This window comes from Branchiostoma belcheri, unplaced genomic scaffold (genome assembly GCF_001625305.1).
Source record: "Branchiostoma belcheri isolate BF01 breed outbred unplaced genomic scaffold, Haploidv18h27 scaffold61, whole genome shotgun sequence".
Classification (NCBI taxonomy): domain Eukaryota; kingdom Metazoa; phylum Chordata; class Leptocardii; order Amphioxiformes; family Branchiostomatidae; genus Branchiostoma; species Branchiostoma belcheri.
This window is the reverse complement of record NW_017804254.1, coordinates 704,140-716,314: the sequence shown is the minus strand read 5'-3', so window position 1 is coordinate 716,314 and position 12,175 is coordinate 704,140. Positions and strand designations below refer to the sequence as shown.

Sequence of the window (12,175 nt, the reverse complement as noted above, 5' to 3'; positions counted from 1 at the left end):
GGGAGACATATATATTTGTAGAATATCTAAAAGTAACGGTTGTAAGGTGAAACATAACACAGGATATATATAAAATTTAAATTCTTATTTAGCACTAGAGATATCAATTACTTATGATATTGGTAAAGGTATATTTGATGATATATGCTTATGCGCCACAGCTTGCTGCTTTTGGGAACTTGCTTCTATCCTCAATAAAAATATAGAAATAGAATATTGCTTGTCATTCTTTTGTACTGATTGGTAGAAGTATTTTACCTGATATATTTGTTAAGACAGAACAACTCCTTACAAGGTGTCTCTGTCTTATAGGTCACACCCCCAATGTCAAACTTAAGTTACATTCCATCCCCATCATCAGCTACTGACAGGCCGGTGCATTTTGTCAGTTGCATACAGGTTTTGTACTAACTTCGAATTAGCGAGCACAAGACATGGTAGTGTGTTCGGCACAGGACCAAGAGGTCCCGGGTTCGAATCCTACCCATGTCACCGATCTTGTGCCTTTGGGAAACGCACTTTACACGACTTTCCTCACTTCACTCAGGTGGAAATGAGTACCTAGCTTCGGTTAGGGACGTCCCTCAGATAGGATGTTAAGTGGAGGTCCCGTGTACGTTTGGGGAGAGCCACACCCCACGCAAGTTAAAAAACCCACCGCACTTATAGAAAAGAGTAAGGGACCTTACCGGTGTGAGTGGTTCAAACCTTACAGAAGAGAAGCTACAGGCCACCCTAGAAAACTTCTTCCAAAATAGTTTATTTCAAGACACTAATACTTTTTGGCTATTAAATATACAAAACAAACAAACAAACAGAATGTAAACAAAATGTCTCACTACTATTTACAATTGTTTCATTAAATGAGAAACAAAGCAACATAATTTCTGTCAGATAAAATATCTTGTGAATTATCCTCTCTAAAGCATTTGTAGGTACATGTATTTATTAATATTAGCAATATAACAATTGTCATGATAAACACAATGGTTTACTTCTAAACTACATTGTATACATGTATAAGACACTTTTCAAAAAAAGAGTATTATAAAAGTAAAAAGGTCTATATACAACCCTCAAGTTTAGATAGTAACTGTATCACCTAAAGTCTATTCACAGATGTCACCGCTGCACCGTATCAAACTTTAACACTCTAAAAACGAGCAAAAACTTCTTATGCGGTACTATACATAATATTGCACATTTTCTGTATGTGTGACTGAATGATATAAAAACTAAATGCATGTACTGTAATACTGTTTCATCAATTTTCAATCACTGTGTCTGATTGTGAAAATATCCTCTGCAAATGTCAGTATTGACATTGTTTAATAACAATAAGGAAAATAAAAATACTTTCCTAAAAGCTGATCCAATACACAATATTCATACTGTGTAAAATTTATCAGTGTAAACTGTTACAGATATGTAATCTAAAAGCACTGAGCACAGATACCCACAAACAAATGACATACCTCCATCTTTTTTGGGTAAGACTAAGATGACAAAAACATAGGAGGCAGTCTTCTCCTTCTTAATACCCCGTGTTACAAGACTTAGTACATGTATGTGTATGTTTATCTATTTGAGCAAAAAATACATAACTGCTTTCCATTACCAAGTTTCCAGTGTAATTTCTACACTTACTTGCCGATACTCTCCTCCACAAAAGAAATTCCACAGTTCCACACTAGTCTGGTGAAGTATATAATTTTCTACTACATGTACATAAATATGGCTTTTCAGTAAGCGACTGAGTACACATTTTCATCCCAGGGCTCGAAATACTGGGTGCATGTGCACCTTAGTGCACCCAAATTTAGACCTATGCACCCATTTTTATGTGGGTGCACCAGTGCACCCAAATATTTTCATAGGTATACATCTGTAAAGATGTAAATATAATAGTAGTATACAACATATTCTTAACATGTGACAAGTGTCAGAAAATCATTGATATAGCACTTTTCTTGAGAAATGAAAAAAACATCAGTTTTTGCTGACAATATTTCATCTTATATGGTGCACCTAAAATATTTCTTGTGCACGCAATTTTTTTAGGTTGGGTGCACCAGTGCACCTATTCCCAAAAATGAATTTTGAGCCCTGCATCTCTATGAGGTTTAATAAGGAGGAGGTTTATTGAGAAAAAAACTCTCCTTTAGCTGCCCACCCGAGGGTGACAGCTATCATTCCAGGAGAGAGTGATGGATTTTGACATGAGATTGGGTCTCGTAGTGTTCTGTTTTTCTCCTTCATCTTGTCCTCAGAATTCTCCGCTTCCAGAGAAGTAGTCGCTGGCGAACTCCAGGAATCCCAGGGAGATGTTACCCTCTGTATCCACCTTCACAGGAAACGTGATGGCAACCTTGTCTTTTTTTGGAAGCACTGCATGACCTGTCAATCACATTCAGACCATGGTGGGAAATTTAATTAGTTTAGACTTTATCCAACAAATCATTTTAGTTATCTATAGAAGTCCTTTGACAACTTTGAACACGGATGAAAAAGAAAGATACATATGTATCATAATTGACATAAACATAGTTGTACTTACCTACTATGGGTCTTATTGTACATTTTAAACATTTATTCCACTAGGCCAGGTTGATTTGATTACAATGTAAATGTACAATGTATGTGCATATATTTTTGTCCATTTCCAAAAAAATTCTAACCATACTGTAAAGTATACAAAGCAACTGTAAAGTGTACAAAGCATCTGGAAAAGCAGCAAATAATGATACTGCACAAAATATTGAAAAATGATACTAGTATCTGTTATAGCATGCCAATATCAATTACAAAGGAAGAGAAGAAATTGTGAAGAAATGAACATGAAAAGTCTATTATTCGCCATACCGTGCTCTGTGTGTTCATGGAGTTAACTCCATGGTGTGTTTAGTCATTTGTTTAACCTTTCTGATCACGAAGACTTCATAATGAAGGCAACTTTTTTTTGGTCAAACTTTTTTATTTGCCCGCTTGCAACAGTTTCGGGGTTTCCAGAGGACGTCATCCACACAATCAAAACAACATGGCCTTACATCTATTTCTAGGCCATGTATGCATGGATCCATGCTCTCTCTATATACATGCAGAGCCCCAACTCACCTGTGTCCAGGCTAAATCTCCAGCTGTGCCAGGGACATCGCACACACAGAGTCTTGTCTGGAAGCTCCTCAATGTCACCAAGATGCAGGGGTCCACCTGAACATGGGAGATAAGAATTCAACATGAAACTATTCTAACATTATTATATAATAGTTATCTAGCTGAATAACAGCAAAGACTCACATAGACTAATGTGAATACATAGTACATATTACCCATGTAGTTGACGTACAATACTGTAGAGTTGAAGAGATAGACTGTCTACCCTCTAGTCCTGCCAGAAGGCTACAAATACAATGAACCTAATGCAGTCATAACTTGAGTTGTCAATTGACTTAAGTTCAGCTATCATCCATGGTCAGATAAAAATGGCAATGTGGTCTTGTGGCTTAGGGTTGTTGATTCAGAATCTGAAGGTTCTGGGTTCGAATCCCTGGCAGGGCTGTCCTTAAGGGACAGACACTTAACACCTATTTCCACACTCGACTCGGTAAAAATGAGTACACTGTACAGTATCTTGCTTTAGGTAGGGGAATTTCCGTGTTTGAGGAGAACCACACCTTTAGTAATTTAAATATCCCAACAGTACATTGTACCTCACTTATTGAAGTCTATTAGGGGTCCTTTATGGTGTGAGTGATACAAGAACTTGAAGAAGGAACTGAAAAATACCAGCCGTATACTCACCCATATGTGGACATCTCTCCTGTATGGCGTACACCGTCTCCCCGTGTCGGAACAGAGCGATCTTCTCCTCGTTGATGTGAACCAGCGAGCCTGACGGCGCGCTCTCACGCCGCTTCAGCTTGGGTCGGCTGTACTTCCCCTTCTGTTTGGGGTCCGACCAGTCATACAGATCTGGGGGGAAGGGTGTCATCATTACTTGAAAGAGAACAAGAAGAACTGAAGGACATTGACACTGTTTTAAAAACTTTTCCGACACCGTCTGCCACGGCACTTTATCCTATTAATTACTTAGTATTGGAATACAGCCATCTAGTGCAAATTTGTATGAGTTTTAATCTCAATACAGTGGTGTACAAAGAACAAAAATACGGGAAGGTATGGAATTTTACATATTCTCTCAGGACATTTATATTATAATATGCTAGTCTTTGATATACTTATGGTGCCATTGAGTGCAGTACTGAATACACAGTGGTACCAGTGGAAATGTACTAGTAGAGGCTGAAGAACTGTTTTGTTTTGTTTTGTTTAGTTTTGTTTTGTTTGGATCAAGGAGCTTTGATTTTTAACCTCCTTATACATGTTTTATTTCAGGTTTAAATACATGCACATGTTAGAACATCATGTTTTAGAAATAAGAATCATATGCGAGCACAAAAATCATATGAACAAGTTGGTCACTGGCTGCAAAGTATATGCATTATTAACATACACTCAACTCTAATGCAATTATTATTACTTGGAACAAATGAAACAAGCTACTACTACATGTATGATTGTTAAATCCTAATCTTTGCTGATGACACAAAAATGCTTCATTTCACACATTTGTAACCTTGATTGACAAGTAATTTAATAAATGAAACAATAACAAAAGGCAGGGTTTGACAGACATCCCTGTCTAGATTGTCTAGACAATGTGTAATTTGAAAACTGTCATGCAAATATGAAAACAATGGTACATAACCTATTGTCCAGAAAACATAACCTATTGTCCATGCGTCAACTAAAGAAAGAAACAATTACTGTGTTCTCAAGACAAATAGATGTACCAATCACTGTGATGGGACCAATCAACGTGAACCAAACTTATTCAAAATTGTGCCATTTGTAGGTAGTTTTTAGAAAAAAGTGTCTGAAACAAGTAGACCTAGAAAGCCCACAGAAATATGATTTGAATATAGCCAGTCTATAGAATTCGAAATTTACAGGCAAAACAATCGTCACTGTCCTGTAATCTTTTTTGGAAAAAATGTTTCAGTGAAAACAAGGAGGTTGATTTTAAACCTCCTTGGTGAAAAATAGAATAGAACCAAATTTGTCCGCGTCCGGACATGTCCTAGTGCATGTACACACACACGCACACATGCATAAATCTTAGAGGGTTTGCCTCAGTTCATGTAGCACATATGTCTAGTGCAAAATTCAAAACACAAACAAAATTTGGTATCTATGTAAGAAACCAGGAGGAGACACTAGAAACCCCTTGGTCCCGGGCCGGATTCGAACTCACGGCTCCCGGGCCACAGGCAGACGCTCTAACTGAGTGAGCCAAAAGGTCTAGACCCCTTGGCTGGGTCAGTTGGTAGCGCCTATAAACCCCCAACTGTTACATCTACAGTGGTTTCGCTTGTCTTGTTGCCGGGGGCTACGTACTGACTTTTAACAGCCCCCTCCCCCTTTCCTCAATTCACTTCAGAAAAAAGAACTTTCCTAACGTGACAGACATGTTACGTACCCACATTTACAACAGGAAATGGATCACCTACCTGAAATGTGCACATTTTCTACTTTGAAGAAAAGGTAATCGTCCGAGAGACTCATGAAAATCCACAAATTTTCACCACTTTCCTCACGCTCGAGATGTTTGCTGTTTACAAACCACCCGCCACGTTACGTCATCAGTCTCCCTCGAACTCTCGCGAGACTCCCAACGCATATGCAGCTCACGCGCGCCGCCTTGCAGTTTTAGTCTACATTGCAGGTACAACAGGTGTAAAGTTACTGAATGTTTGCGAAGAGATCGATCACGTCGTAATAACTCGTGATAACTTGTCTATATTTCATAAATATCACGTTTGTTAGATTCTGGCCATCACCAAGCATCAATCTCCTCTCCCCAAAAAGTTTTAGATGCTGTTGTTTACATGCTCACTAGCGACATCTAGCAACCCTGACCTGTATTACAGCGACAGCTGCTATGGTTACATTGTAAACACCCGCGAGGCCCCAGCACAACAACTGCGGGTACAGGTGGACCTAATTAAATCCCGCTTTCCACACAGCGACTATTGTTGAAAGGTAAGTTGTAAATTCCCACTCGGCAGCACGTTAAAAGAGCGATAAGACGACAAAGTAAAACAAACTTCTGTTCCGTGGTAAGGAGAGATTTGCAACAGGTGCCGATGATACTTTTTGTTGCGTGTTTGGTTTGCGTGATGAATGAAAGGAGCTGTGGGGAGGGGGGCCATATTTCTTTTAGTACTCAAGTCACCCTAGCACTCTTTTTGAGTTTTACGATAATGTATCGGTGTTAATGACTTCAAGATTGTCGTTAAGGTGATAGTTGCGAGAGAGGAACATAATGACATCATAGTCAAGTGGTAACAACATTTCGAGAGGCAAAAGTATTGAAGCGTGACAATTCCTGGCGTGGCCTTTTACACCCGAGTGCTTCCTAACTCCAGCCACGCAAATACGGCCTGTATTTCAGTAATCCTATCATTATTTAGCAGTGCATTATCCCCTACTTTTATTTCCTTACGATACCGCTAAAATATTGCAATATTGCTTAAAAGAGCCATGTCGGCTTGGATGACATTATGAGCCTGCGATGTTGTTGTGTTGTGTGTACATGTGTAGCAACCATGAAACTTGATCTTCTTTGTTTACAAAATATCAGTGTGAGGTTGGTTGTTGTGTCTTAGGGGTTTGCCAATCTGAAATCAGAAAATGTTCACTATACTACCTACCTGATAAACCTAATGCTACTACTGTGAGGTTGATTGTTGTGTCTAGAGATCTGCCATTGAACCAAGAAGCTTTCATTTTTCTGATGAAAGCTCCTTGACGTGATTGAACTGGACGATCAATGCAAGTCTGTCATTGTAATTTCAAAGTCCTTAGAAACACATCACAACTTTTAAGTCTACCAAAAGTAGTCGTTATAGGGCGCTCTTTGGAATTTAGTTCCGAAGAACATGAACGGTTCTCATATTCTGGAAAGTTATTAACTCCCCCATATCCATTCTGTGTTTTAGTACAGGTCTGCCAATGAAAGATAATGAAGTAGAACTAAACAACCCAAAAAAATAGAAGCTATATGATTCAATGGTAAAGTTTATCCATCACAGGCTTTTTTAAAGTAACTTAAGTTAGAAACACATAAAATGTACCAGACTGTGACAAATGTATTTAACTCCTGACTTGCAGACAGCCATGGCACCCAGGAGCTCCAAACCCCGCCACAAGTCTGCAGTCCTGCCGGGAACGGCTGATACAGACGTGACGTTACCTGACGGCATCATGTGTATCTGTGAGCTGTGTGACTGTGGACGCCACAAGCACCACAAGGTAGGAGCACGTCTGCAGAACGTACTGCACCTGTGCAAAATCCGTAATAAAATTGTGTATAGCACTTCCATAGAACTAATTCTCATATAAGGTTGTTTAACCTCATTAATATGTAAGGTTAACATTCCATTTATAGTTTTCAAATGTCATGTTGGAAAAGATGTCATCTGCAGCAGACAAAATTTGACCAAAGTTGACCAAAAACCCAACGAAAACCGAGAAAATTCAGGGCTTCGCGCAGGCACAGTAATTGTAACAAATCTGCTGACTTGCTCAAGGTAGCCGGGACTTCCACAAGTTTTAGTCCAAAGCTTGTATACAAGTGTCATGATGTAACAGCCAGCAAGTGGTAGGCAAAAAGCAGGTGGTATTTGTGGATGAAAAGTTGCATATGCTTACCAATAATTTGCATATGCCTGAACCAATAATTGATATAAACAAAAACAGTGATCACTTGTATCAAGGAGCTTCAACAAGATATATTTAGTCCTTACTTGTATGCATTGATGGCCAAAGCTTCATAATTAAGTAGTGGCTAAAGATTATTAAAGTGCTAAGATGAATTTTTTCTGCTTCCATCTGAATCAGGGATGCAAGAAAGTTCGAGGCACAGGAATACAGGGGAAGCTGGGGGAGTGCTCACTCAGTCACTACCAGGAGACGTTCAAACATCACAGAGTTCGGCCGCGCATGTCCAGACGCCCCCCGCCCACTGCACGCGACCCCCGACCTGCGCGTATGGACTTCATGACCGTCCAGAAGAACGACTACCAGCTGCCGGGGGTCACAGGTCGCATCGGACTCATCAAACAGGAGGACAACTACGAATTACCCAACATGCCTTTGGAGGGGATGACAGAATACAGGTAGGGTACATGTTTTTTTTTTCTTTTGCAAAGTTGATATTAGAATGTCGGGGTCATGTGGCGCAACAGCAGCGTGCGCGACTCAGAATCAAGAGGTCCTGCCATGCCAGACCTACTTTGTGCCCTTGGGAAAGGCACTTTACACGACTTTCCCCACCAGACTCAAGTGAAAATTAGTATTGTCTGTCCAGTATTCGTTTCTGTGTGCGGGACACAACACCAGCAACAGCTGCCTCTGTTCCACGTGTATTGCACTGTTGCATTATTTCAATAAATCAGAATGTCAACTTTGCATTGAGCTAATAGCCTGGTTACCAAACTAAGTTTAGCTGCCGAGTTTCTTTTATCCTATTCTGCAAATAACAAATTGAACAAACTACCAATGGCTGGTCTGAGAATGGTCTTTTTTTGCGGAGACAATGAAAGAGACTCAGCAGGTAATTAAATGGGTAAAATTAATTACTTTACCTATTTTTTAAATCAAATCAGACTATACTGAACTTTCAACAACATCAGTTTATTGTAAAGGATTAAGCTGAAACTCTTAACAGTTTCTTACTAATACTAGTCTTTAATCCTGTTGTCAAACTAGCTGAAATCAAATTGGTATGATCTGGTCTTGAATGTGGTTTAATTAAGCAAGTATCAGATGACATGTCTAATAAAGCGTTTGATACCTTGAAACCTCCCAGGAAGGAGTTTTTGGAGAAGTCATCATCCCCCGCCCACCTGACGCGCCCTGTCACCACCCACCAACCAACCAGACACAAGCTGGACTCCCGCACCGCCAACCGAGACTTCTTCAAACCATGGGTGCCGCAGCCTCGCTTCCAGTTTGGTGAACTTCCCACTTTCACAGGTAAAACAGGGCTCTGTACTGACTCTAAGCCATTGTTTCTACATATAGGGTGTTTGTGTCTGTTATCTCACAGTTCTATGCTCAGGTAGATGAAACTGGAAGAACCAAACTTATGCGTCAATGAAGGTTAGACACCCAGATAATGAGATACACAAAGCAATTACTCAAGCAACTGGATAGATTTTGAAATTCAAGCGTATTATTGTCATAAATACAAGAATCTGAACATATGTATATTGTTAAAACAGTATGTCTACAAGTTCAAATTTACTTTCAACTTCTAGATTCAATGACATTGAGTTATAACTTATAGTACTTAGTAAGTGACCTAAGTGCAAACAGTTTCTTGAGAGACTATACAATTTGTCAGAAATCTTGGGCACCTTAAACTTGATTGTGAACTTCAAGATAATGTCTATGAAAGGAAACAAAACAATCAGGTAATTTTTGTCAATTTTAGGAAATGCAACCATTTGAACATGATTTAACGCGACATTTGAAAAATTTTTTCCCAGGGTCCATCCTGTACCCAAACCCTGCTGACTCCAAGAAGCACCTGAAGTCTGTGACCATGGCCGACTTCCCGGAGAAACTGGGTGGGAAAACGGAGCTGGTCAAGTCTAAACCTGACAACATCCTCCTGGAGGGGAGCCACGACCTGGAGACCACCAACATGAAGACGTACCGCGGACACCGGGACGCCGCGCCGGCTACACGCGCCCCCGCACGCGACCAGGAGATGGTCATACCCAGGAGAGGTCAGGAACAGTTCACATCAGCATGTCGGTAGAACATACTGCACCTGTACAAAACCCGTAGTGTATTGTACATAGCACTTTGGCTGAATGTCTCACATAAGGTCATATTTGCATATATATTAAGTTGAAATCCCGACAGTAGTTTCCAAATGTTGTGTCTGAAAAGATATCAGATCTGTAATGGGAAAAATTCTGATGCAACATTGACCAAACGTCCATCGAAAACTGTGAAAAGCAGGGTTTTGCGCAGGCGCAGTACATTCTGCCGACATGCTGTTCAAATTCATCCCACTTCTTTTGGTGTATAAAGACAGTGCCCATCTCTGTTTCTATCAGCCCTTAGGCCACACAAGCTACTACAACAGGGGGCAGGCTAGTTCCAGTTTGGTTGGGGAAAAAAAGAAGAAACAAATTTAAAACAAAAATTCCATGAACTTATTTTTTTCTATAAATAAAGTAAATATTACATTAGGTGGAATACAATGAATAATAGCATTCAGCCAAGTTCATCCGTTCATGGTAGATACTATACAATTTCATATACTAAGTAACTTATTACATGAAATTAAATGCCTTGTATAATGCTTTAGTTGTGAACTTGTCACATTTAGTTACAAAAGGTGTGGCAACAGTATTTTAAAAGTTGACAGAATCATGATGACAATACATGTACTTTATCTAACCACAGGTGACAAAAACATGCAGACCAAGTATCAGTTTGACTTCAAGGGTAAGAGACAGCCTCGTACCAAGATGTGCACGCCGGCGCCTGAAACCATCCGGCTGACAATGCACTCCCGCATGCGTAACTTCGAGACAGAGCAGATGGGGTCGTTCCCGGGTTACGACGCACGCGTACACCCGCGACCTGACCTTATTAGGAAGGAACAGGTGAGTTAGTTGATCACCATGTTCACTTGGGCCTCAGTTTACAGAATCTTGCAATGAGCCCTTTTGCATTAATGTTGTAAATCTTGCAAGAGGGCTCATTATTGTCAAGCTAAGTGGACTGAGCACTGATCAAGCTAGGTGTTACTGATTCACTATGCACTGAGTATATATTATATATTCGGCATTACTGCTGACAATGTGATCCCAAATGTGAAGTAATTCTGACACACATTGATTATTGAACAATATCTAAAGTATGTATGTCACATATTGGACTTGTGCAGCAATTTGTTATCTACACATCATAGCTACATGTATCACTATGCCAATCATAATGCAAACTTTCACCAAGCAATCACAAATTGGAATGGCAGCATTATGGTTGGCTTTACTTAACACTTATCAAAGTCAACAACACTGTTGAGAACAACACCATTAAGATGTTTTAATTAACTTTCTTCCAGGAGTACCAGACGGATCCAAACCTGCCGTTTGAGGGGACGACCATCACGATGCAGGACTTCCGTACGCAGGACGTCCGCGGTGCATACAACGCCCCCGCCCTCCAGCCTCAGCCCAGTCTGAAACCCACCAACGCCAAACTGGACGGGACCACCATGAACGACACCTTCTTCAAAGACTGGGGCACCTCGCCGCGCGTACGCTTCGGGGATTTCCACGAGGGGCACTACGTCCCGCCGCTCAGGAAGTTTGAGGGGTACTCCACGACGAAACACGAGTTTGTCCCGCTGAAGGCGGAGAAAGTGACCAACTACAAACCGGAGAACAAGCCGGTGGCTTCCCTGGGCGAACAGGACCTGACCACCATATACAAGCAGGACTTCCTCCCTGTGGAGAAGCCCATGTGCCGGGCGGAGGAGTACCTCCTCAAGAAACAACTCAAGACCATGAAGAAAAAGGCAGCACAACCAGCAGCTTAAATTATTTGGGTTGATTTAAATAATTGTTTCTACTGTTAATAGATTTTAATGCTTGGTAGGTTCAATTTTGTTGTTAAGGCTACCAGTCACATTTGTTTAAAACTATATTCAAAGGCACAAGATCTTAAAAATGGCTCTTGTATCCAATAAGATTAGTCAATCAAATTGTTGTGTATCATTGAACTGCATAACTTTGTCTCTTCTACTGTCAAAGTTATGCATAGATTTGAATAAAGCATATAACACAGAGAACAACACTATAATTTTGAAGGGAAATATGTTATATGGTTATATAGGAGTTCAGAAGTAAATTTGATGTGTATAATTTTTATTGTATAATGGCAAAGATTGTGATGCTTTATTTGGCAGTAAATTTTATGTTGACATCCCTATTTTTATTAGATGTTACCTTGTATGTGATTTTATAGTGCACAATCATGATGATATTGTATAATCATGAGGATGTTGTATAATCAAGTGCATTAC

The 12,175-nt window shown here is 40.0% G+C and overlaps 2 protein-coding genes across 2 annotated transcripts; one reads left to right on the top strand and one right to left on the bottom strand.

The window, feature by feature from the left end:
* Window positions 1-2,059: 2,059 nt before the first annotated feature.
* LOC109482946 (3-phenylpropionate/cinnamic acid dioxygenase ferredoxin subunit-like) lies at window positions 2,060-5,741 on the bottom strand. The gene is made up of 4 exons (XM_019785845.1): window positions 5,571-5,741; window positions 3,802-3,972; window positions 3,115-3,210; window positions 2,060-2,397 (listed from the first exon to the last, which is right to left on the bottom strand). The coding sequence occupies exons 1-4, from the start codon at window positions 5,623-5,625 to the stop codon at window positions 2,267-2,269; spliced, it is 453 nt and encodes a 150-aa protein (XP_019641404.1). The 5' UTR covers window positions 5,626-5,741; the 3' UTR covers window positions 2,060-2,266.
* A 153-nt stretch (window positions 5,742-5,894) lies between these two features.
* Window positions 5,895-11,950, top strand: LOC109482889 (stabilizer of axonemal microtubules 1-like). Its single transcript, XM_019785766.1, has 7 exons — window positions 5,895-6,102; window positions 7,234-7,374; window positions 7,963-8,240; window positions 8,933-9,099; window positions 9,615-9,857; window positions 10,546-10,748; window positions 11,213-11,950. The coding sequence occupies exons 2-7, from the start codon at window positions 7,240-7,242 to the stop codon at window positions 11,687-11,689; spliced, it is 1,503 nt and encodes a 500-aa protein (XP_019641325.1). The 5' UTR covers window positions 5,895-6,102; window positions 7,234-7,239; the 3' UTR covers window positions 11,690-11,950.
* Window positions 11,951-12,175: the final 225 nt, after the last annotated feature.

Coding starts and splice junctions, on each gene's coding strand:
- LOC109482946 (XM_019785845.1), bottom strand. CDS start 5,625: ATGAGTCTCTCGGACGATTACCTTTTCTTCAAAGTAGAAAATGTGCAC. Junction 3,973..5,570: donor AGAAAATGTGCACATTTCAG/GTAGGTGATCCA, acceptor CCTTCCCCCCAG/ATCTGTATGACTGGTCGGAC. Junction 2,398..3,114: donor GAGATTTAGCCTGGACACAG/GTGAGTTGGGGC, acceptor TGTGATTGACAG/GTCATGCAGTGCTTCCAAAA.
- LOC109482889 (XM_019785766.1), top strand. CDS start 7,240: ATGGCACCCAGGAGCTCCAAACCCCGCCACAAGTCTGCAGTCCTGCCG. Junction 9,858..10,545: donor GATGGTCATACCCAGGAGAG/GTCAGGAACAGT, acceptor ATCTAACCACAG/GTGACAAAAACATGCAGACC. Junction 10,749..11,212: donor ACCTTATTAGGAAGGAACAG/GTGAGTTAGTTG, acceptor ACTTTCTTCCAG/GAGTACCAGACGGATCCAAA.